General features: G+C 37.8%; 1 protein-coding gene across 4 annotated transcripts in view; it reads right to left on the bottom strand.

The window, feature by feature from the left end:
- The window catches only part of LOC106070206 (regulator of G-protein signaling 17-like), a 174,347-nt gene that overhangs the window by 54,641 nt on the left and 92,616 nt on the right, over positions 1 to 27,090 (bottom strand). For 3 of the 4 annotated variants that reach the window (XM_056029560.1, XM_056029558.1, XM_056029557.1), the window contains one exon: positions 14,315 to 14,496. In XM_056029560.1, coding sequence (XP_055885535.1) covers positions 14,315 to 14,496 — 182 coding nt within the window. Of the gene's footprint in view, positions 1 to 14,314; positions 14,497 to 24,374; positions 24,887 to 27,090 lie in introns of those variants that run through there. The other variant, XM_056029559.1, reaches the window with a different exon arrangement.

The raw sequence follows: 27,090 nt of genomic DNA, 5'->3' as shown, positions 1-27,090 counted from the left end.
GTGTGTGTGTATGTGTCAGTGATTTGTGTGTATATGTGCCAGTGATTTCTATATGTATGTGTCATTAATTTCTATGTGTGTGTCAGTGATGTTTGTGTGTATGTGTCAGTGATGTGTGTGTGTGTGTGTGTCAGTGATTTGTGTGTGTGTATGTGTCAGTGATTTCTATGTGTGTGTGTCAATGATGTTTGCGTGTATGTGTCAGTGATGTGTGTGTGTGTGTCAGTGATTTGTGTGTGTATGTATCAGTGATTTGTGTGTGTATGTATCAGTGAATAGTAGTTTCTCTTGTTGACAACCTCTCTGCCTCTCCACACTTTGTACTCCCCTTCACCCCAGAACTAGCAGACGTGATTTGTAGATCGCCACGCCCACAACACAAAACTATTTGAAAGGTTGATTGTTAAAACATTTTTTTTGAAAGTGTTAGCAGCGAAAAATTCAAAGGCACCACAGTTTAGTTTTGTGTGTGTGCCACTGTTGTGCCATAATTATTTAGATCTAGACTTGTCTGACTAAGTATCAGGGCTTTATTTTTAACCTTTCCTAGGATGTCGGAGTGGACCAGCTTACTGGCATAGAGCTTAACATCTGACAGCATATAGCTTCTGAAGAGAGTCGGTTGAGGGACACACACTTCAGGAGAGACCGTTCGTTATAAAGATACAAAAAGAAATGGTGAATCGGGGTTTGTGTGTGTGTGTGAGAGGATGACTGAGAGGGAGGGAAATAGAGAACACCCCCAGCTGTAACGCACATGGGTGGGAGGAGAGGGACAACATTCTTTTTGGAAGGTATTGTAAATCCAATGAAGGTAGCAAGGGCTCTGATGATCAAAGATTTCTACTTGGCAAATGAAACTGACGGACAAGACAAGAGTAATATCTTGAGACGCGCGCGCCTTCGTGACGTATCGGCTGACGTAATCAATGCGTCAATCTGCCGTCCAAGATGAAGGATGGCTGAATCTAGGGAGGGCTTGATCTAGATTCTTGTGTGGTTTGAAATCTCAGACATAATATTTGAGCGGGTTTCAGTTCACAGACTCAAAAGAAAAGGAGACGAATGACACAAATTCGTTGATGGCCCCTGTGGGTGAGTCGATCTTACATTATAATTCAGACCAATGTAACAATCACAACATTGACATTGACCAGGGGTGCGGTGGCTGAGTGGTAAAGTGCTTGGCTTCCGAAATGGGTTCGAATTCTGGTGAAAACTGAGATTTTTTACTTTCGGGATCTTTAGGGCACCTCTGAGTCCGCCCAGCTCTAATGGGTACCTGACATTAGTTGGGGAAAAGTAAAGGCGGTTGGTTGTTGTGCTGGCCACATGACACCCTCGTTAACCATGGGCCACAGAAAGAGGTGACCTTTACATCATCTGCCCTATAGACCACAAGGTCTGAAAGGGGAACTTTACAATAAGACTTAAATTAGAATGTTTAATCAGATGGTTAGATCCGAGTGGAATATTGACCGAAATATACAATATTTGCATCTTCCTAAATGTTTACCTTATACAAACTGGTGAACAATGTAGACGTAACAAATAGAGACGGCAAATTGATTGTAGAGAGAAATGTAGCCATACATTACTATATCTTTACCGAAAAACGTGCAAATGTTTAAAGCTATTATCAGTGCTTTTTTGTGTGTAAAAAAATAGGTGCCGGTGCTCAGTGATTAGGTGCCGGTACTCAGTAGTTGATTGCCTAACTTTTAATAACTAAAAATTAATAATATACGTTAAATTACAAGGAAAGTAAAAATTTTTTTTCAAAAAGGTGCCGGTAGGCCGTACCGGTGCGTAACGTCAAAAAAAAAAAGCCCTGGCTATTTTTATCACTAAACGTCCACGGAGACTGTCCACACCGAATGATCTTCTTACATCCTCCACAAATATCCTATTTTCTTAAGGTTTATCCCCCCAAAACAGGATATTTTCTTTGAATGCTGGACTTTTAAAATGAAGCATGATATAAAAAAAATATGATGTAGTGTTTGGAGCGCTTTTCCCACCGAGGTTACGTGCGCCTGTGTAATCTCATTCTGACCCCTGCTTGACACAGATGTGCTTCCGTTTCGACACATTTAAATTAAGGTCATGTAATGACGGTATGCATTATTTTACTCTAGGTATTGAAGAGGTTCACGATAAACTAAACAATGTCAAGGACGCTAATGGAACTTCCGGGTTGCCAACTGAAATAAAAAACAAAACAAAAAGAATGGAGCTCTAGTTTTAACACTAACTCAATTAGCGGCAGTTGATCTCGGTAACAAATCTCCTATATAACGCTAGTTAGTTACCCGTTTCTTTTAAAATAAGTTGTTTGTGAAACTGTAATGAATTCTCTACAATGGAATTGTATTGTTCTACAAAGAAGAGCTCAGAAAATGAAAATTTGATCTTGCTAAAAATGTGCACAACAACTTTAACAAAACAAAAAGTTATTAACACTTCCTTTAGCTTGTACACCAGATACCCCAAAAAAAAAAACGCTGGCTATTTATAGTTTTTCAGCCCTTTTTGAAAATCTCCAGTAAAGCTTCTGACTACTGCGATATGTACTTAAAAAGATGACATCTTGGTCTTAAACTCTGGTTGTTGCCCACTATAGTGTGTTCCTGTTAAGGAGTCTCTGTGCGTGTATGTAGTGGCCGAGGATATCTGATGTAACCTCCGAGTTGGGTTGATGCAGAGAATGGATAAAAGGGGGGTGATAAACGACTGATGACTTAAGGTGTTCAGCTCAGAGGCAAGAGACAGAACCACGTGCGTTGATTGTAAGTCTTTGATGTGAATTTAAGTAGAGTTTACATCAGTGATGCCCAAAATACGGCCCTCGGGCAGGTCCGGCCCGCAACGTGGTTCCATCCGGCCCGCCTAAACCTAGGCAAAAAGTGTAGTGTCGATGTTTTATAAAACAACAGTTAAACAACATTTTGAAATAAATATGGGAATACCAAAAAGACACACAAAAAAAGAGTCATTGTTAAAGCTAGCTACATTGTTGCTGACATGTTCAATAGAGAAATGAAGTTATTTTCTGACGATCAACTTCAAACCTAAGTGCTAGATCCATGGGTTTTTCCGAAAAATAGTTTCAGGTAAATGTTATTTCTTTTGTATCTTTTCGGTCATCTGGCCCGGGACGCGAGGGTCGGAAATAAAAATGGCCCGCAGGTCAAAATAGGCTGGGCATCCCTGGTTTACATTGTTTGCCATCTTTTTATTTCTGGTGTGCTTCTAAGTTGAGATTGACTACTGTATTTGTCTATCAAAGTTTATTTTCGTCTAGAAGGAAGTTTTTAAGCTTTAATCAAGTCTTTTGTATCAAGTCATACGCCTACTAGGGCTAGTTCGATTATTAGGAGCTAGAACCAAATGGCGATACATATCACAATGGTTGCGCTGATGTTTTGATGTTCTGGGGGGGGGGGAGGCAAGCATAGGCAAACTAAGTTACTAGGCAGCCGCCTGAGGACTCTTAATTATTAAACCCTCGCAAAAGACTTCAAACTATGTTTTTAGAGACGAAACAGTGAAACTATGTGTGATGTTGTAGGGTACACTAGATGTCATTGAATTGTTGAATTGCGTCATTGTATTTGGTTGCTATTTATTTTCTAAGTTTTCTATTTCGTTCGTGGCCACCAAATTCACTTCACCTAGGGCCTCCAATTATCTAAGGCCGGCTCTGGAAGGGGGGGGGGATGGCATGCAGATATTAGGAGTGACAGAGTGTGCAAAGAAAGAGGTCCACACGTTTTATTCATCCATTTGTTCGTCTCAAAAAACGAGATTCAGCTACATATCCGAACTTTGATCTCACTAGTTCCGAGGTCAACATTTCGGGGTCTTAAAGAGCCACCCTAAGTCAAGTAAACTTTTTCTTTTCCCTCTTACTTTCTGAAACACAGGCAACGAAATGTTTACATAACAGAAAGAAAACCTTACGGGGGAACAACTTAAGGGGAACTTACCCACATTGGGAGAACACAGAGATGGAAGAGATAAAGAAGAAGAAAAGAAAGGGAGAGAGAAGGAACGAGACAAACATCGAGTGTCCGATCGATACTGCTCAGACCGTCTCCCAGGCGATTAACGGATAGAGAGAGAGCAAGAGAAGCCGCAGAGGTATAAAACCAAATAACCCAACTATTACTGTTTACGCATTACGGGTCCGCCCCATCACCCTGGAGGCTACCATTCAAGTCTAGCCATTAACCGCTGGCTGTCAAAAAGATGCTTCCAGACGGCAAGGGCAGCTTTCTCTTCAGGCGAGCCCCGCAGAAATCCCTCAGTTTAAAAATACGTTGCAACACCCTCTAATTTGTCAGCAATAAAAATGATAGATTGATGACTCTGCCTTGTGACCCGGCTCCTGCCCGTGTTGCCCACCCCACAAACCCTGACAGAAAAAAACTAAGCCCCTTATTTGAGCTCAGCTCCTTGCTCGTTATTCTACACGCGCTTGTAGGGCTTCTTTCACTTGAATGATAAACATAACATTCGCGCATGCGCATTCTCTTTGTCTTGGCTATTACTTTCCCCTCTCTTGCTCAAACACACACACACACATACACACACACACACACACAAATACACAGGCACTTCCTCAGAACTTTGCACTCAAACCGGAAGCTGTCTTGTCCAGACGGTTTTTGGAATCTGCAGGACGGTTGGGCTTTGAGTCATTTAAAAAATTTAACACAAAACCGATGGAATGAATAAAAAAAAATCTGCTAACAAGCTGGAAGCCATTGCTAAAATATAATTCAAGGGACTTAGCTGATCCAGGCACGACAATATCTATAGTAATAGGGGCTAAAAGAACCAGTATCATTGACCTTCTACCCAAACACTATTAAGCTCCATAAGCAAGTTAAGTAAACCACTGCCTCTTTCCTAAAACATAACAATTTAACATTATAACAACATAACTTTGTTGGCTTCCTTCTGTCGTAGATAATGGCTCATTTAGTAATCTACTGAGATGATAGCCTGGGCATTAGCTATGGTCCAAACGAAGTTCCTTAGATAACCGTTCCTTTCCCCCTCTCCACGCAGATGATGTGTCCAAAAGAAATGACTTATACCCCAATACAGATTGGGATCAGTAGCACCTCAGGTTCTGTTAGGGTGTAGAAATACTTGTCGCAAGCTGCCAGAGGGTCACTAGCTCGTGATTTTTCATCAGTGTTGACTCCTGAAGCAATTTCCCTGTTTGATTATAGCCGCAGGGCAGCTGAGGTTGGGATTCAGAGTTTTCCTTCTACTAGGTGGGTGGGTCTAGCCAAGGCTAGCAAGCCCTTCCTGCTTGAAGCTTACATAATACTAACATAGAATCATTATAATAACGCAATATCATAAAACTTCACCTCATTACATCACAACAATTTAACATCAAAGTAACAAGATTATCTTACATTGTTACATAATAAAATAACAGATTAATAAGATTGTAACAACATATGTTCGCTAACCTTTAAACCCTATAACAACAGAACATTATGAGTCCTTATGGTATCTTAACAAAATAAAATATTGATATTTATTTTTAAAAATCAATGATATATTTCTTTAGCAATTAGTAAAACACGAGTTCACTAATTTCCACACTATAAATCTAAATGAAGCAAAAACCATACAAACAAAAGTCCAAACAAATTTCTGCTTTCTATTAAGGGCTGCACGAGTCTAATGATTAAGTCTAATTATCGAAATGACCAGTCCTTGTAATTTTAATCTGTAGATAGAGTGATTCAAGACTAACTGGCGCATCATGCTGTAACTACCCCATTATTACAATAATGTTAATTGAAGTGTTAATTATTTTTACAAATTATTATTTTTTTGTGGGGCGATATGTATTACTTCCCTTTCCAAAAGGTCGGAAAGTAATACGCCCACACGTTTGGGCCGAGAAGTGATACAATTTGATGACAGACTGCCAACAAATTTTGGCAGTGGTCTTGTCACTGCCTCATGAAATATGTAGTTGGGTTTGAGATGACTCAACAAGAGATACGCGACCGTGTGTGGGTGTGTGTATGGGCGTTAGTGTGTGTGTATGGCCCAAAGCGACGCAAACGACAACACGACAATGACGTCATGACGCGGGCTACTATCCTTAAAAAAAATATTCTAGATCTATTTAGCTTTCAAATTTAAATTTCAAATTTCTTCGAATTCAAAACAAATACCTTTTTTTTAAAAAAAAAACTGTTCTTTAAAGATACTAGGATAGAGTAGGTTATTGATTCGTAGAGAAGAGAAGGTTGTGGAAGCATATGATTTGTGTGTGCGAAAGAGAGAGAGAGAGAGAGAGAGAGAGAGACAGAGAGGGGGTCAGAAGAGAAATAATGTTAACAGAATTAGGTCATACTGTTCAAGGAGTAACAGTTCACGTGCTACATAGGGCACTTGTTGATTTGGTCTTTGAATAAAACTACAAATACGCGGTATCGATTCCATCCTCTATGCTCGATTCTTGAACAGAGGGACAAACCGGGTTAGGTTCTGTAGGAAGTAGAAGAAGAAGAAGAGAGAAGGGAGAGGCAGTGCGAGACAAGAAAGAGAGGGCTGTCCAGGCTGATCCCCAAGAAATAATGAGTGAACCGGTGGGGGCGGAGAGTCTAACAGGGAAGAGCTCAAAAGACTACACACGATGCGCGTTTCCCCTCCCTTGGAGTTTGAAGTCATTTATGAGTCCCTTGATTTGGGCTGAAATTGAGCTAATATTTAAAATAAGATTGCCCCACTGAACTTTTAGGCAACTCGAGCAGATCTAGGCGGCACTTCTTTGAACTGTACTTCCAGAACTAAGTGTTTGTAGTATATAAGTACCGTTGGTTTGTCTGCAGTAGTTTTCAGATTTCAAATAATTACAATATCAAACAAACAACGCCAAATCATTTCTACCGCAGGAATTTTTTAAAACGAGTTTGTCTTACATTAAATGTACTCTCTACGAAATGATATTCCTAGATTCGCAATTTAACCGCCGATATTCAAGAAAAAAAAAACGCGACCGTTTTAAAATTTATTTTGGTTTTGCTGTAATTCCTAAACTGGCCAGTGTATCTATTATTAGAGAAAGAGTTGGTTCTGATATAAAAGAAACCAAAACGATGATGTGATGCTTTGGAGTTTGTGTGTACAAGGTTCTCAAAAACAAAATGAAATGTTTCTAGACGAGACAATGGAATAGATAGAGCGATAGAAAACAACAGACAGAGGGAAAAAGAGAGAGAGAGAGAGAGAAAAAGATAGATAGATAGACAGACAGATAGAGAGATAGATAGATAAATAGATATATAGATTGATTGATATATAGGTAATGGATAGATAGATAGAAAAATAGAAAGATAAATAGATAGATAGATAGATAGATACAGATATATAGATAAAAGAGAGAAACAGTAAGAGAGAGAGAGATAGAGAGAGGGGGGGACAGATAACAAAAAAGAGAGCTGTTACATTTTAAAGACTTCTTATAAACACAAATGCTGCATTAAATTAAACAAAAAAACTGCCTTTAAAAATGAAACTATAAAGTATTTCTATTACATTTATATTTTTTATTGTAGTTATTATTACGATATTATAATAACAGTAGATAGTATGGATACTATATAATATTGATAGTAAGGATGCTCTAGATACTATCAATAAATAATATAGATATTATACATAATTTAATTACATATATATCACATAGTATGGATGTTATAAACTGTTTAGAAATTAAATATACCCCGGTAATTGAGATATTTTAAACTTTATGATATCGATATTAGATTTTTATGATTACATCTCGGCGCAATGCATGTAACCACAAAATAAATACTTTATTGTCTATATTTGATGAGAAAGATCCACACAGACATTTTGTTAGAAGTACATTACCTACTCTCACGCCCCCCACCCCTTCACAACCAGCGTCTCTCTTTTTGTCTTTTTGCTTATTGTGGACCTACCATTTTATGAACACTGGCAGCAAGGGCACTCACTCTGAGTGTTGATAATGAGGCTAACTACAAAAGTCTACACTGGGAGGGAGGGGGGTGGGAGGTACGAGAGAAAAAAAAAAAGAGAGACAGAAAAACAACAAGAGTGGATTTCAATGAACAAGCGAAGAGACAGATGTAGAAAGACATACCCATAGTTGACTGAGGGAGTGAGTGAATTAGAGTGAGAGAGAGAGAGAAAGAGAGAGAGAGAGAGAACGAGAGAGAGAGAGAGAGAGAGAGAGAGAGAAAGAGAGAAAGAGAAAGAGAGAGAGAGAATGAGAGCGATAAAGAGTGAGTGAGAATGAGAGAGATAGAGAAAAAGAGTGGGAGAGAAAGAGTGGGAGAGAGAAAGAGAGAGAGAGAGAAAGAGTGAGAGAATGAGAGCGATGAAGAGTGAAAATGTCTGCAAAGATCTAGACATAAACAAACAGTAGATGAGTGAAGGGGAGGCCAGAGAATCGAAAACTAACTAGGAGGAGGGAATATGGGGGACAATTTGTAACGGGTGGAGAAAAAAAGAAGATCGATAACAGAAGTTTAGCAAGTGTCCAATACCGACATGTCTGCCAGCACAGCGCGAGCACACTGCTAGACCCCACGCTGACCTGGCAGAACGTGGCAGCAGTTCGAATGGCAGCGGAGGTGCTGACACACTTGATGACCAAACATTCCATACCTCATGAAATAAAACCATCCATCCAGCGTCTGTGGAGCGGCGTTTCTCCCATCGTTAAAGAAACAATTAATATTAAAAACAAAAACAAAAAAATCAAGAAACAAACAAAATCGTTCAAAATAAGATAATTTTACATTTTGACAGACAAAAAAAAAAAATAAAAAAATTAATAAAACAAAGATAATTATATAAAGAGTTTTAGGAAAACACAACTCAGCACGAGTTAAGGGCTTGAATTACAAATGTCCGCGGGGATTCGAACTCAAGCTATCCATTTAGTAGCTCAGATAAGAAAACAGAATCTATTATATATTTGTAAAATACCACTGGCCCCTTGATTGATCCTGAAATCTGTTAAACTGTGACACGTATTCGAGTGAAAATTCATACACGGGTTCCTTCTACCTCACTAGGAACACGATTTGACATATGGTTATTCTGACGTCTGCTATTCTCAAAAAACTGCAAGCTTTCTATCAAACATTTGATGTTTTTTTTTCGGTATTTCCCCAAAAGACTGCAGTCTACTTTTAGCTGAAGAACAGTCCTACAGTGTACGAAAGACTTAACTTATTGTTGTTTGAAAAAAGGGAAAGGGAGCGGTGAAGTACTAGTGATACTAGAACTAACGGGCCCAAAATAAGCTCGCATGTATCGGGGTCACATTATGAAGCGGCTCTTTCCAAATCAAGTCAAAAGTCTATGTCGGAGAAATTACGATGCGCAGGTTAAAAAAACAACAACAAAATTGTGGTTCCAGAGAGCGAGCAAGAGAGAGAAGAGAGAGAGAGAGAGAGAGAAGTAAAAAGAGAGAGAAAGAGAGAGAGAAAGAGAGAGAGAGAGAGAAGCAAAAAAAGAGCGGGTCTTGAAATTTCATTGTAATAGCTCCACTAATTCACGGGCTAAAAAAAAAGTATGTTAGGTTGATCGTTAGAACAAAGCTTGAGAAAAAAATCAAGAAGCGTAGCCGGTGTGTACTGTTAGTAATGTATATTGGACTGGCAATCTCACAGAGAACATTTTCTTTATGTAAACATTTCCTGCAACGAAAGTTGAACAAATATCTTCAAATGTTGTATCTCAGCGTAGGATGTGGGCGAGTTCGTCCTTTGAAGTGTGTGTTTTGTAGGTAAGTAACAGTGTAAGAGGATCCACTACTCTGTGGACCTAGTTTTAGATTCCCTCCCCAAGCTGCAGCAGCACTCAATCTGAATATCTTCCTCCACTCTTCTTAGCTGATATAAGTAAATGCAAATAATCAGTTCGATACTCTCATATAGTACGCATAAATAGCTTGACAACACTTCAGCTATTAGTATTTAAGTTCTTTTTGTTTCAACTTGATGTCACCAATGACTACGACCTACTTGTGGGTACATCCCAGATTGTATCTTTTAAGAGCAAGGTTCTTGTTACAATATTAAGAGAAATGTCCACAATTTGTTTTTTTACCAGGATACATTTTAATTACATTTATTTATTTACATTTTTAGCGGCCCCCGTAAGGGGAAAAAGCCGCTATTAGGTTTGTGCAAAATGTCCGTCTGTCCGTCTGTCCGTCTGTCACACTCAGATCTCGAAAACTAGAAGAGATATGAAAAATATTATTTCATCATTAAATCCGGCTTGAAAAGTTTAGGTGCAACGGCTACTTTTGGTTTTCTAATAGCAAACCGTTTAATTTATAAAATTAATTATGCAAGCGATTTTTTCATAAAAATACACCAATTCTAAAACAATTACGTAAATGTGAGGGAGGCAATGTTACAATATGCTAACAAAGATGGACAATTTTTGTGTATTTTCAGTATCACTAAGTCAAATATATTTTTAAAATGTACAGGAAATGTTTACAACAAATACAAATAATAGTTAAAGACGTTTTTTCTGGTCAACTAGCTGCTAAAATTAAAAGAAAACATTTCTGTTTGTTTATAAAGGCTAATAATGCACTTTGTATGTAAATATCACGCACATTTTTTTAAAAGGACTTTTTAATGCAGCGATTTTCGTGCAGTAGCGTAACGTCACAACATGATCAGGTGCTAAACCAATTCCTTAAACTTTTTTTAAAAATCAGATTTTATTTATTTTTTGTTTAGTGCCCCCATCCGAATAAAAGAAGCTTATTTTTGTGCGTTTTGTCTGTTGGTCGGTCTGTCCGTCACGATTAGATTTAAAAAACTAGAACTCTAAAAGCTATTGAAAATCTGATTTACCCTTTAATGTTCCTCCCATAACATCTCAATAGTTTTAAGTATCTAAAATTGATTGTTCCGGATTTTTTTGTGCAAAACTAATCAACGCCAACAAATGTTTGTTTGCTATTCTAACTTATATTACATTCAATTATATTATATTATATGTGACTTATATTTCATAAAGTGTAAAAATGTTCCGGATATTGTTTTATAAAACATGAATTATGCCTAATGATTGTTTGAAATCGCATAAGGCTTTTAAAAAAAGTAATTTACTAGAATTGATTACTGAAAATTACTTTTTAGACATTTAATTTTTATGTAAAACATAACATAGAAGTTTCGTAATCGATAAAGAAAGTTCCGGATTTTGTTTCTTACAAATCGTCGCCAGAAATTTCCGAATTTATTTAAAAATCTACTAACGCCAAATAATTGTTTGAACTCCCTCTTCTAATTAATAAACAAATAATCTTCTCATTTACGAAATAATGTTTTTACGGATTTTTATGAAAAATATTTTAACTCACTACTCTCTTACAGTACATTTAACTTTCTACCTAAAACATTAAAAAATCTAATTATCGTTAATATTATGTTCCGATTTTTAAGGAAAACAGAATCCAAACACCAAAGTAAGGTATGAAAATCTCTCCACGTGGCTGTAGTACATCTAATTTTTATACGAGACCATCCAAAAAATTTAATTAACGGTATTACATTTATCTGAAATTCTCTTTTTCTTTTACTATTTATACAAACATCCGGAACAATCTATTATATAAACTTTTCAATTGTGTTCATACCTAAAAATTATTGCGATGTTTTGAAACGTAAAATAAAGGTTAATCAATTTTTAATAACTTTTAGTTGTTTTTTTTTATATCAAGATAACGGACAGACCGACTGACAGACAAAACGCAAAAACAATGTGGCTTTGATCCTTTTTAAATAATATCTATTAGAACTCAGTGCACCAATGTCTATGAACCCTCGTTAAATTTCTCGTGTAAATAAAGACATTTTTTTTATGGTACCGGTACTAGCCTATTGTGAGGTAATGGAATTTTTTTTCTTTGACGTCATATGAATGGACTCTTTAAATGTAATGTTAAAAGAACGCACTCGGTGCACCCATGTCTATTAACCCTCGAAAAAATTGCTTGTAATAATGAAAACATATTTTAGTCTAACTAAGCCGTGTGACGTAGTGTTTTTTTTTCCTTTGACGTCACATGGAATGAATTCTTTAAATGAAATGCTAAAAGAACGCACTCGGTGCACCAATGTCTATGAACACTCGAGAAATGGCTCGTGTTGATAAAGGTGATTTTTAGTCTAGCTAGGCCTTGTGACGTAGTGTTTTTTTTCCTTTGACGTCATATGGAATGAATTCTTTAAATGAAATGCTAAAAGAACGCACTCGGTGCACCAATGTCTATGAACACTCGATAAAAGGCTCGTAATGATGAAGGCGATTTTTATTCTAGCTAGGCCGTGTGACGTAGTGTTTTTTTTCCTTTGACGTCATATGGAATGAATTCTTTAAATGAAATGCTTAAAGAACGCACTCGGTGCACCAAAGTCTATGAACACTCGATACATGGCTCTTATAGATGAAGGCGATTTTTAGTCTAGCTAGGCCGTGTGACGTAGTGTTTTTTGTTCCCTCTGACGTTATATGGAATTAATTCTTCAAATGAAATGAAAAAAGAACTCGGTATAGTAATGTTTATTAAGCCTCGTTATGTGACTCGCGTTTAAAAAAGGAATGATATCTTGATTTAGATCTAATCTAGATTTTTTAAACTAGATCTAGATTTTTATTACAGTATATCTAGATCTAGATTTATATTCTAATTAAAATTATTTTAGAGTCTAGATCTAGAATTTCTAGATCTAGTTTAGACTAAAATAGACTAGATTAAGATGTAGAATTTCAATTTCTAAACTTAAAGTGTAAAAAAAAAGTGTAGATTTTCATTTCCAAACGTTTTGATCAATATTGTAATGTTTTAATATACTAAAACTAATCTACTATTTTTTTATTAAATTTAAATTTAAATTTACGGCAAATGAATCTTTGAAACATTATTACTTTTGACCATCGGATGGCTGCCTGGTCGTGCGGTTTGCGCTGGACTGTCGTTCAAATTTATGGATGGCCCAGGGTTCAAACCCTGCCCGCTCCCATCCCCCGTCGTCCTGCGGGAGGTTTGGACTAGGAAGTAATTATCTTCAACTCTGAAGGAACATCCGAAACGTGTAAAACATTTTACATCAAAATTAAATCACCTCTTGAATATTATTTGCGAATATGCAGATCCGACAGGGATCCGACTTCGACGAGGGCCGCCTCTGAGTTTGTGTAACACAAACTCTCTTTGTAATCTTGTTATTTTTAAAACCTGGTTTACATTTTCGAAACAATAAAATACAGCAATATAGAAAAAAAAAAGAGAGGGCCATGTGGATCAATTGGTGGGGGAGGGGCGCGATACAATAGAACCAAAAGAAAAAAAAATAGGAGGAGGTAAATACAAATAAAAAAGAGGTGCGGTGGCTGAGCGGTAAATCACATGACTTCCGAACCGGGGTCCCGGTTTAGAATCCTGGTCAAGACTGGGATGTTTAATTTTGGGATCCTTGGGCGCATCTGAGTCAAGCCAGCTCTAACTTGACATTAGTTGGGGAAAATAAAGGCGGTTGGTCGTTGTGCTGGCCACTTGACATCCTCATTACCCAACGGCCACAGAGATGACCTTTACATCATCTGCCCTATAGATCGCAAGGTCTGAAAAGGGGAACCAAATAAAAAAAAGGAATATCAAGGACGCTAGACTGAAAACTCAAAGTGGCCAACTAAATATCTCAAGGATAGCAGAGAATTTTCCAATCAACACTCTTCTAGTACTTAGCTTCTCGTTTGTTTTTTCAATACGCTTTAAGTTGTATTAATGTTAAATAATTCCGGACTCCTCCAAAGCACCTTCCATATTGACATCATTTTACTTCAGAAACGGAAGAGTTCAGAAATGTTATTCTGAACTAGTGCACAGTTACAAACACATTACCAGATGCCTTTAGACACATTTAGTTTATCCACGTTTCCTTTGGATCTGTACACCAGAGTCACTAAAACCAATCTAGCTGGTTCTAGTTATGGGTTATGGCCCTTAGATGGCATTGTCCAATGATCTTTCATGCTTCCCCAGAGAATATTATTCCGAGATAAGTGTATGGAACTTCTGGAACAGCTTGCAACATAAACTTTGTTTCTCTCTGCACATAACAGCAACGATAAAAAACAATAACAAAAAACAACAACAACAAAAAAAACACGAAAAAAAAAACAAGAAACAAACAAACCTCCCCCCCCCCAAAAAAAAAATACATTAAAAAATTACGAAACTCACCAGCAAAAGCAGCAGCCTCTGGACGGCCTTGCGCTCTCGTGGACAGGGGATGAGGGTGGCGTAGCATGCGCCTGGGAGTTGGACGACTCGGAGGTGTGGTCGGCGCCCCTGGAGTTATTCCTCATCCTAATATCAGAGTTGGAGGAAGGCACCGATCGGCGCACTGCAGTGGCCGCGCTCATCTGTGGATAGTGAAAAGTAGGTCACAGCAGTTGATTCAGTTGTCTGGGCTCTTACAATACGGACAACACCGAAAAGTGATTCGCATGAACAGATTCTTAATGAAGTTAGTAAGGGTAGATGGGCATTCAGTTAATTGGTCATAAGCTAATGGCCAGGAGTCTGATACAGTTTGGTGAAAGTTGGCAGCTACGATATAAGCAGAGTTAGGCTTGCTGGTTTCAGAAGCCGCCAATGTAGCGTTTTAAAATGGAAAGATGAGATTTAGAAAAAAAAAAAAAAGAAACATTTGTCTGTGAATACAAAAAACATGAATTCATTGAAAAATTTTAGGATGACAATCAACTTCAATTAGAAAAAATATATTATGATAACAGCGAAGTGTTAAAAAAGTTGGAACGTGAGCTCATTGAAGAAGAAAACAACAAAACAAATAATTTCTATACACAAAACACAAACAAACAAATATTCATGTATATAGCTCTAAAAAAAGACATATTACTATATAAACAGTCATATATATCAACACATAAATCTACATGAAACATCCTGAGGCGACCTGAGGATCTATAAAAACACAAAGTTCTATTTAAAAAAACAACAACGCAGAAATGCTTATAAAGACTCAAGTTTTGTTTGTTGTTATTACAAAGCTTATATCAGCTCAATCTGTCTGTCTGTCTGTCTGTCTGGTTTGTACACGTTATTTCTTCCACAACTATTCTCGGATCAAGTTGAAACTTCACACAATTATTCATTGGCATAGACAACACATGAATCAATAAAAATAAGTCAATTAATTACTGCTAATTTATTATTTTATTTGATACCAACAAGGGAAACTGATCCTTCAGTATTCACAGATATGGCTAATTTTGTTGGGTTTAATCCCCTTAAATAATTGTTAACGCTATTTCTACATCACACATTCTCCGATCAAGTTGAAACTTTAAACAATTATTTATTATACCTAACAAGACAAGAATCAATTAAAAAAAAATTAGTCAATTAATTTTTTGTAATTAATTATTTGTTCGATATCAAATAAGGGAAATAACTTGTACATTATTGAGTGATATAGTTTTAAGGGCGGAGTTCTTCTCCTTTAGATAAGCTTTGTTTTATAAAAAAAGGATATTTGTATATTTTGATTGTTTTACATATTTCGGACGTTTCATCACAAATGATTATTAGATCCTAGACCAAAAACGTCCTATAGGGAGTGGGCAGGGTTCAAACTCGAGACGATCGAGACCACAGTCAGAAGCGCATACCACACGACCAGACCACTATCGAGTTTTTCCAGAAATAAATATTTGCAACATTTCAAACTACTTTAAGGACAGCCACAGCATACAACATGTTGTTGAACCACAAAACTGGCACGTATTGTATAACTGCGATCAGTGCGCAGCCAGCACTTACTGTATTACTGCGATCAGTGCATAGTCAGCACTTATTGTATTACTGCGATCAGTATTACTGCGATCAGTGCATAGTCAGCACTTATTGTATTACTGCGATCAGTGCAGAGCCAGCACTTATTGTATTACTGCGATCAGTGCACAGTCAGCACTTATTGTATTACTGCGATCAGTGCAGAGCCAGCACTTATTGTATTACTGCGATCAGTGCACAGTCAGCACTTATTGTATTACTGCGATCAGTGCATAGTCAGCACTTATTGTATTACTGCGATCAGTGCAGAGCCAGCACTTATTGTATTACTGCGATCAGTGCACAGTCAGCACTTATTGTATTACTGCGATTAGTGCACAGCCAGCACTTATTGTATTACTGCGATCAGTGCACAGTCAGCACTTATTGTATTACTGTGACCAGTGCATAGTCAGCACTTATTGTATTACTGTGACCAGTGCATAGTCAGCACTTATTATATTACTGCGATCAGTGCACAGTCTGCACTGATTGTATTACTGTGACCTGTGCATAGTCAGCACTTATTGTATTACTGCGATCAGTGCAGAGCCAGCACTTATTGTATTACTGCGATCAGTGCACAGTCAGCACTTATTGTATTACTGTGACCAGTGCATAGTCTGCACTGATTGTATTACTGTGACCAGTGCATAGTCTGCACTGATTGTGTTACTGCGATCAGTGCATAGTCAGCACTTATTATATTACTGTGACCTGTGCACAGTCAGCACTTATTGTATTACTGTGATCAGTGCACAGTCAGCACTTATTGTATTACTGTGACCAGTGCCTAGTCTGCACTGATTGTATTACTGTGACCTGTGCACAGTCAGCACTTATTGTATTACTGTGATCAGTGCACAGTCAGCACTTATTGTATTACTGTGACCAGTGCATAGTCTGCACTTATTGTATTACTGTGACCAGTGCATAGTCTGCACTGATTGTATTACTGTGACCAGTGCATAGTCTGCACTGATTGTATTACTGTGACCAGTGCATAGTCTGCACTTATTGTATTACTGTGACCAGTGCATAGTCTGCACTGATTGTTTTACTGTGACCAGTGCACAGTCTGCACTGATTGTATTACTGTGACCAGTGCACAGTCAGCACTTCTTGTATTACTGTGATCAGTGCATAGTCTGCACTTATTGTATTACTGTGACCAGTGCACAGTCAGCACTTATTGTATTACTGTGACCAGTGCACAGTCAGCACTTATTGTATTACTTCGTTCAGTGCGTATTCTGGTGCGTCAACTTGCAATTAGTAGTTTAGTTTATACTATTATCTGGTTCTTCGGAAACTATTCCTCAATTAGTTCCTCTAAGTTTTCCCTCTGTTTAAGTCTTCTTCACTTCCTTCTTTCATGAGTGTCTTTCTCTTATTCTCTCTTCTCACTTATAAGAGACTCGAGGGACAGGAGAACGGCTCCATTGATTAGTTTTTTATTCCCTTAAGTCACCAGAACCAAAAGTCTGTGAAAAAACTCCTGGAAAACTTTTTTTTTTCTTTTTAAGGCGTATTCTTTACTTAATTATTCACTTTTTTTTTTTTTGAAAAGCGCGAGTGAAAAAAAAAACGCCTTTAACACCCAGGGGCAGAACAGCAGGTGCTCAGCATCCCACGACATGGGGGCCACGTTTGAAGTAATTTGATAAAGTAAAGAACAGATCATGGACAACTTCCACCTTAAAAACAAATTTGAGTGACATATGAATGAGAAAATGAGAAGGAAAAACTGAAACAAGGGTGAAACAAAAAAAATTCTGAAATTAAAATAAAAGGCGATTCACAGCAGCATAATTAGCAAGATCTAATTAGGTCGTCAAGTGTTGGGCTGACGTGGCGCAGTGACGCGGGCAAGCAGACGTGTGATGTACGGCACGTGCAGCGGCTTCTGACCTTCAAGGATTGTCTACCTTTGTATTCAAGAGTTCAGACATTCTCGACTGGGTTTTCATTATGACCTTAATTTCTTCTAGAAAGGAAACACAAAGTGGATTAACTTATTTCATGCCGGACGTATTTAAAGGGTTAAAACTGATGCTTCAACAAATCGCATTTACTAAAGACATCAGGCTGTGGTGGGTGCTATCTTTTATTAACTTAAACATCTAGTCTAGTGATGGGCAAACTACGGTCTTCGGGCCAACTCCGGACCTTTCAAAGGTTCAGTCCGGCTTGTCAAATATTTTATAATAATAATTTAAAGTAACAATTACGCAATGTCTGTAAATTAGTTAAACTTCTTGGTTACATGAACAAAACAAGCAAAATTAATTTTTTTTTTTTTTCAAAAAATAAAGCTTATCCGAGAGGAAGAATGCAATATCACTGCGCTATCTCTCAGTACTGCAAGTTTTAACTCACCTTTTCAATACAAAAAAAAAACCACACTATTATCAATAATTATTTAACTGATTAGAATTTTTTTTATTGATTCGTCAATAGTCATCGACTATAAATAATTGCGCAAAATTAAACTTGATCCGAGAATGGGAAGTGGGAGAAATAACGTACACAAGAATTTACCAGACAGACAGACAGACAAACGGAGGGACGTATATAAGATTTGTACATTAAATGTTTAAATACAGGGAACAGATCAACATATTGACGCTAACAGGAATCACTTTTCAAAGTTTTCAACTTCTTCTATCAATCAGACTTTGAACGAAATTCTGTGAACTCTACACACAGCACTTTACCGAACACGGTGCTGAATTTTTTCATCCTTTCCTATGTCCTTGCCAATCAGCCTAGGGGCTTGTCCTATTTCGTGAGTTTCAAGTCACTGACGGAAAGAAGACAAACCTAGGTGTTATTTCTAAACCTTAAAGTAACCTCATGGCGAATTAGAAAGATGTCAAGACTTCAGTACAATTGAACAAAATTTAGATATTTCCAGAATGCCTTTTAATGTGGACCTTAAAGTAGAGAAACCAGCAGGTAGTAAATGAACTCCAATCTAAAAAAAACTCTGAAATAAAATTAGCGTTTGTTGAGATTTGGTTCTACATTTGTATTTGCCATCCCACAGACAAAATTCGTTCGTTTCAGAACCAAGCCCTAAGACTAATCTGTGGAACCTTTAGGACAACGCCAATTGCCGCTGGCGAGATTATGGCAAACATCCCACCGTTGAAATTGCGCAGAGAACGAGCCGTCATACTAGCTCACGAGAGATATATGCGGCTGGAAGATGGATGCCCACTCAGAAGTCTGGTCGACAACTGGGAGGGTAGGAGACGCCTCAAAAACCGGCCTTGTTTCATGCATGTGGCACGCGGGCTGGTCAGAGAGGCGAATCTGCCGGTGGAGCGGGCTGCTCTTTCCCCGTCCGGTTCTATCTTCCCGATGGAGGCTCTCGGCATGCCGACGATACGGAAGAGCCTACTTGACCCAGTGGTGACGAAGCAGAGTCCAACCACACGGCTACTACAAGCAGCCAGAGAGACTATCGCATCATATCCAGCCGGAGTAACCACCATTTACACAGACGGTTCTGTGCGGACGCTCGAGGGAACTGTGAAAGCTGGGTACGGAGCGGTAGTTCGACTCTCTGGCAATCCCGAAAGTGACGAGCTCAGTGGATCCTGTCAGCAGAAAAGCAGCCTCGAGGCTGAACTCGAAGCAATGTTCCAAGCACTGGACTGGGTGGCTACGATGGTACGTAACGGGACTGCGTCAGCGCACGACATAGTCCTTTTCACGGACTCGGTGGCCGCACTGGAGGCCATAGAACGGCTGGATGAAGGTGCTAGAAGGGTATGGGACGTCCTAACGGTCGGAGGGCGTCTCCTACGATTCGGCGTGAACGTTACTTTGCAATGGGTGCCCGCCCATTGTGGGGTGGTCAGCCACGATTTGGCTGACCAGCTCGCGAAAACCGCGGTCGCAACGGCGCTCGAAAATGATGAACCGTACTCATATGAAAGTGTACGATCCCTAGTCAACCAGCGCATGTTGACACTTTGGCACGACGGCTGGGATTCTTCGGACAAGGGGCGTGAGCTTTATCGGGCAATGAGGAGACCAGACAGAAGGGATGCATGGTGGCAACTTAATCGTGCGGAACAGGCAGTCCTAGCCCAGTTCCGGGTCGGCCATTGTCCAATTGGTGCTTACCTCGGACGATGGAAGGAGAACTACGACACACGGTGTCGCCATTGCATGGAGGACGACGAAACAATAGAACACATTCTTTACGAATGCAGAGTTCTGCACGAAGGACGATTGGGACAAGCTATAGATAGAGAGAATACTGGTTCATGTACGACACAGAGGCTGTCCTTGTACGGGGACAAGGCAACCTTAAGACTCACTGCTCGCTTCCTCTCACGTGCTCTAAGGGAGTAATTCTCAGCATGTTTTTTCGTTGTCAATGGGGTTTCTGACTCGGTAGTAAATGAACTCCAATCTAAAAAAAACTCTGAAATAAAATTAGCGTTTGTCGAGATTTGGTTCTACATTTGTATTTGCCATCCCACAGACAAAATTCGTTTAGAACTTGCATCTTGATGTATTTATGAGCAGCCTTTTTCAGTAATGAAACTTAGAAAAAAAAAGATGCTTTAGTAATAGACGGATGAAAATGATAGCATCTCATAACACTCTGAGCAATAACCTGATTACAACATCCATTACGAATGAAATTTTGGCCGACAATTATGAAATCCCTCACAAGTCATACATCTCATTTGTTTCAGTTTGATATTATAAAAATGCCTTACAAATTTTTTTTTTATTAAAAAAAATGTATGGATTTATGGCGAGTTTTCCTTTTAATTTAATAGCAAATTTTGCCCATCACTGGTTTAGATTCTTACATACATTGTTGAAGAACGTACTATGACTATTTTTTTCCCGTCTGTTATAAAAGTTACAAGTGAAAAGAAATGCGTGATTATAGAGAATCGACTATTTTCTAAGCTTGCGTTGAAATTAAGGTTTATTAAAAGAAATGTCTATAAATCAAATAAGAATATAAAACTAAAATGTTATGCATACTCTGTTTGGGACTCCTCAACTCAAGAAAACATTAAGAAACTGGAACAGACACATAATAGAGCAGTGAGATTCATTACAAACGAATATTCACATTTGACTAGAGTAACACCTTTAGTAAAATCACTAAATTTAGAAAGCTTTCAGGACAGACGACTCAAAAATAAAGTAGCAATTATACATAAAACACTGAACCATAATCTTCAAATAGAAAAACAAAATTTAATAAAATACTCAGAAAGACACAAAGATAAAGGTGCATTTCACTTCCCATATGCTAAGACAAATTTGTACAAATACTCCTTCTCCCCTAGTGCTATTAGAGCATGGAATGGGTTGCCTGAGCTAGCCAGGAAAACCAGTGACTTGGCAGAATTTAAGTCATTTGTTAATATGCATGACTGAATGCATGATGCATACGACGTAATCATCTTCTTTTTTGAAGTAACGTCTGTATTATATAAGATAAGAAGATAAGATAAGGTCAAGTTTGAACAGAGCCATTGAACCTGACTTGGACACATAATTCTGAAGAGTTTCTGATTGATAAATTAGGTCAATTGTTACAGAAGAGCTGCCTGGTCGTGTGGTATGAGCTTCGGACTGTCTTCACACTGGTCTCGTGTTCGACCCCTGCCCGCTGCCATACACTGCCGTCAGGACCCAATTTGCACTTGTTAAGGCCCTAATCTATTTGAGATACGGGGCCCCTTATATTAAAAATAAGACAATTTTTGTTTTGTTCTTTATTTTCAAAATGTTAGCAACTATCCCTGGAAAGATTTTTTTTGGCGGGGGGTGGGGGGGTGGGATTAGCAAGAGTGAGCCCTAAGCTATATATTATGTTGCTTGTAGGTAAATCCAGCATTGCCAGTCGTCCCGCAGGAGTTTAGACTAGGACGTATTAATCTTCATGTTTTTTAAGGAACACCGGGAACTTATAGAAGAAAACAAAAACAATATCACGTATGACTTTAAAAAAATTATTTCCCTACTAAAGTTTACAAATAGAAATATATGAATTGATTAATAAAGTAGGTAATTTAAAATAAGGGTAAATAATACGTTAATCACGGTTAATGTATTAATCAAGAATAGAGAATTGAAAGAAAGATAATCGAATGAAAAAAAAAAACAGAACTATATAAAACAACCAGACAGAAAGAGTGAGTTGATATAAGCTTGGTCAAAATAGAATAAGGTCGAATAAAGACAATGGACAGACTAGATGAGCAGAAAGGTAAGTTAAAGAAAGATAATTCACTGGTCAGTGAGATATGTCACGCTACCCCATATGTGCTATTTTCCCGACCCAGCACAGTCATACCTCCCCTCCCCCCCACCCGCCACACACACACACACACACAACTTCGAGTCCTCTTTCTCTCGCACGATTCCACCAGACGACAGGACGGTGACCGTGGCGCGCTCTCTGCACGCGTTTCATTTCTGTCGTCGTTTACGCATGCTCTAGATTCGATTACATCAACTTCCTCTATAACAAGAGTTATTCCCCTTGACCTTATTCTTTCTGCTCTGACTGTCAAAAAAGAGAAATGCAAGATAAAATAATAAAACCAATTAATAAAACAAAACTAGGAAGGGGGGGTGTGTGGAAATCACCAGCCTTGACCTTTTCCCTTGACCTCCCCATTCACTGCTTGCTGGACGCCATGGCACGATGATAACTGTGTCACCGGCTATTAGGTTCAGTTGTCGAGGGATGTACGTGTATCGATATATAGATCTATGTGTCAGAAAGAATCGATCCGATTCCAAGACATTGCGTTCACGTGATTTGCTTGTACGAACATTGACGCGAATAGGAAGAGGACGGAGGGTGAAAAAATTCCGACAGACTTTTATCCAGGCTCGTATGTGCCATGCAAGTTTAAACTGGTCAGAGGTAATTAGTAGCTGTCGCCCTATGTGTGTAAGAGCAGGGCCGGTTATATGGTAATTAGAGGCCCTAGGCGTATTGAATGTGTTGGCCCCCAAATGAAGTAGAAAAATATAAAACCGAAAAAAACAACAACACAATTACGATTCTCATTTGCTTATTGATACAGCAGCCTCAAATTAACGAAAAGAGTCTTCATAACATTGGTAGTCTAACAAGTAGATCTAAACATTCATGAATAAGCATTGAGCCATTGTAGAGACTTAGAGCTAGGCTACTAGACATAGGACTATAGAGCTCGGTTATGTTTGTGAATAGATCTAAGTTTTGCATTTTTTAAAATCTAATTTTCTTTGAGTCCTTTGCAAGGCCCTAGCCAATCGGTGTGTTAGGCGGCTGCCTAGTTTGCCTATGCATAAGACCGGCCCAGGCAAAATTAAAGTATCTCTTTCAGACCTTGCAATCTATCGGACAGATAAAGGTCACCTTTTTCTATGAGACAGGGTTAACAAGGGTGCCATGTGACCAGCACAACGATCAACCGCCTTTACTTTTCCACAACTTATATCAGGTACACATTAGAGTTGGGTGGATTCAGGGGCGTCCTACCATTCTCGAAACTCACAATCCCAGTCATCACCGGGATTGGAATCCAAGACCCCTTGGTTCGAAAGACAAACCCTTTACCACTCAGCCAACATGCCCATATGTATAAAGGCAATACAAAAATTGCGACATAGACTGTAAAACAGAAATAGAATTTTCTTGTTGTGTCTTATAACTTTCGGACGTTCCTTCAATAATGACGTTTATTACGTCCTAAGCCTTAACGTCCTTCGGAAAGTCAGGGGATGGCAAACGTCATGGTTCGAACTCGTGGAAAACGTAATGAAAGTCTAAAACGCATACGAGACGACCAGTTTATGGGTGTACTAGGGAGAGGTCGCCTTATGGTCGTCTTTGTGATGTCTCAGTTTGTTTTGGTGTCGAGCGCGTGAAAATTTCAACCACTGTAAATAGGTCACAGAGCATGCATACAAATTATTGTCTCTCTCAGAAACGTCAATAAAAGCGTTTCTCAAACAGTTTGTTATTGACGCCAGAATGAATTTCTCAATCTTAAAAACAAATAAAACTAACAACAAGTAAACGCTTAGAGCGAGGCTCCACCCTGGATCACGCAGGGGGAGTAGTAGCGCTGCCTTAGACCACATAGTGGCTTAAAAAGAGGGGGTGGGGCTAGCGTATTTTTTTTATCCGGGGGGGGGGGGGGGTGAGCCAATATAACTTTGAGACATACAGACTTTAATTAATACAACTTCACAAACATAGATCTACATACAAAAAATGACATTAAAGAATGGAAAGGGTTGCCTAAATAAGCCAGGAAAACCAATGATTTAACAGAGTATAAGTCACAGATTAACATGCATAACTAAACTGAAGCATGAAATGCGTAGGACGTAAAAATATTCTTTTTTTGAAGTAACGTCTGTAATATATAAGATAAGACAAGAAAATGCTTACATGGTCAATGCACAAAGTCTAGCTAGATCTAGATCTATTCGAGTCACGTCAACCTGTTGAATTGTCTGACTCTTTGACCACGCTTGGCGACGTCTCTCACTGAGTAAGATCTAGACTGTAGATATTTCTGTCTTAGATTCAATAGCGATTTTCAAGTGCCTGAAATCTAGCTCGAGATCTAGAGTATAGGGCTAGAGCTGAGAAATGATTGTGGATTCCATCTTATCGTAAATAAAATGTAGAGCAACTGAGTGTATTATTAATTTAGATTTTAGATCTAAATTTAGAACTCTTTTTACTAGATAAATAGACTAATCTAGAGACTAGAATCTATATCTAGATCTATTCTAGGCTTAGATCGAATGTCAATGATAATAATGAAAAGATAAAGGAAAGCTAGAGCTCTTTCAGGATTCACGAATGACCAATGAACTTCTTTGACTTGTCAGCGTGCGATCTCAATAAGTATTTGCAATTATATTCAGTCTCAGCTATCGAATTATTTAAACAAACACACAATTTCACAACAAACTCATATCCGTTGTGGTGTAGTGCAAACTCGTGCACCTCAAGTGCTTTCAGTAAAAGAACCGGGTATTTCCTAAAAGGAATCGCATCAGTCGCAGAAAGAGATGCGTAGGCCTAGGATTATAAACCTGTATACCAGAGCTGGGCATAAGACAAATCGTTGTGTTTATGTACAGTAAGCATAACATGGGTATGCGTAGGGCCCAAGAGATAAGATGTATACAATTAATGAAACCAACTTTGAATATAAGGGAAAAAAATGGAATTCACAGTCCACAAAAAGGTTACGAACTTTCCAATAAAAACCAACAAAAATCTTTTCGCAGGCAAAAGTCTTAGGATCGAAAATGAAAACTAGGGCATTACCTAAGACGTTAGTTTTGAACGTTCACTAAAGTTCATAAAAAAGCCTGCTTGATCGTTATCTTATCTTATCTTAACTTATCTTATAAAATACACACGTGACTTCAAAAAAAGAATATGATTACGTCCTACGCGTGTTCCTAATCAATCTAGTACTGACTTAAATTCTGCCAAGTCACTGGTTTTCCTGGCTAGCTCAGGCAGCCCATTCCATGCTCTGACAGCTTTAGGGAAGAAGGAGTATTTGTAAAAATTTGTCCTAGCATATGAAACGAGAAATTTATCTAAAATAAAATAAAAAAAATGAAAAATGAAAAAATAAAAATTTAAAAAAATTTAAAAATTAAAAAAAAAATAATAAAAAAAATGATTAAAAAAATTATAAAAAAAATTTTTTTTTTAATTTAAATAAAAAAAAATTCAAAAAAAATGTAAAAAAAAAATTTTTTAAAAATTAAAAAAAAAAAAAAAAAATTAAAAAAAAAAATTAAAAAAAAAAAATATAAAAAAAAATTAAAAAAAAAAAAAAAGATAAAAAAATAATAATAAAAAAAAGATAAAAAAATAAAAAATTTTTAAAAAAATTTTTTAAAAATTAAAAAAAAAAGTGTGTCTGAGTATTTTATTCGGTTATTTAGGCAGGTTGGACTCTATGGTAGTCTTTCTTGAACATGATTTCTATTTTATTTGACTGAATATGTTCCGAGAGACCTGTATAGGTGTTTCGCGAATTACTGGAATGATTAACTAGTAGGCCACCATGTGAATTAATCTCTCTATAACAAAGTTACAAAGACAGTTTGTGTGAAATCACAAACTCAAAATCTGTCACTGAAGTGGTCCACCCAGGCAGGTAAAAAGGCAGGTTTCAATACTTTCAGAAGAATAGAATTAAATTCCATCAGAAGTGATCCACACAGGCAGGTAAAAAGGCAGATATCAATATTTTAAGAAAGAATATCAGAATGAAATTCTATCAAAAGCAAACGACAGAGAAGAATTGAGAAATTAAGGTTGACAGATCCTGTATGGTGCCCCAACTGTCCAGCAGACAGGTGAAAGTGAATGTGAAGTTAGATATGAACATGGCCTAACTGATGTCTTATAATGAGTATCTAATTGATCTAATTGTTTTGTAAAGGGTCAATCTCTTATTCAAAGTCTCAAGAAAAAAAAACATTTCCCTTAAAAAAAAACAACAAAAAAACGTTTGTGGTCAGTGAAAGTATTTCCTTAAAAAAAAAGAAAACCTTATTTGCATCTCTCCCCCATGGGGTCGCAGCCCCCAGATTAAGAAAATGGTGTTCTAAACGAAGGTAGTAGCATGCAGGTGTACATGTAATATTCAAACTATCTGCACGCACATAGCTTATATCAACTCAGTCTGAGACAAGTCTTGTACACGTTCGTTCTCCTACTAGACGTTCTCAGATCAAGTTGAAACTTTGCACAATTATTCATTGTCAATTAGTTCATTAATCAGTGATAATTAATTATTTAATTTTGTTGTTTTTTTAATATAGAAAAAAAGATATAAATCTTGTAATATTGCGAGATATGGCAGAAATTGTTCGATTCTTTCCCTTACACGAGCTTTTGCTATTTAAAAAGATTTTCATTACATTTTGGTGTTATGAAGTTGACAATGAGGCTGGAGTAGGGAGGCTGCACATCTCCAGCCAATGAGGTTTGTCCCTCGGGTGATGTTTAGATGATATTTTGACCCCGTGTTGTGTATCGCTCTAAACTCCTCAAGGTCACACCCAATATTTATTGCGTAATGAAATCACAGGTCAACGCGCATGGCATGTCCATTTATTCGTTC

The sequence above is a fragment of the Biomphalaria glabrata genome, chromosome 5 (genome assembly GCF_947242115.1).
Source record: "Biomphalaria glabrata chromosome 5, xgBioGlab47.1, whole genome shotgun sequence".
Lineage (NCBI taxonomy): Eukaryota > Metazoa > Mollusca > Gastropoda > Planorbidae > Biomphalaria > Biomphalaria glabrata.
Note: the sequence above shows the minus strand (reverse complement) of the source record. Positions and strands in the feature narration are given on the sequence as shown.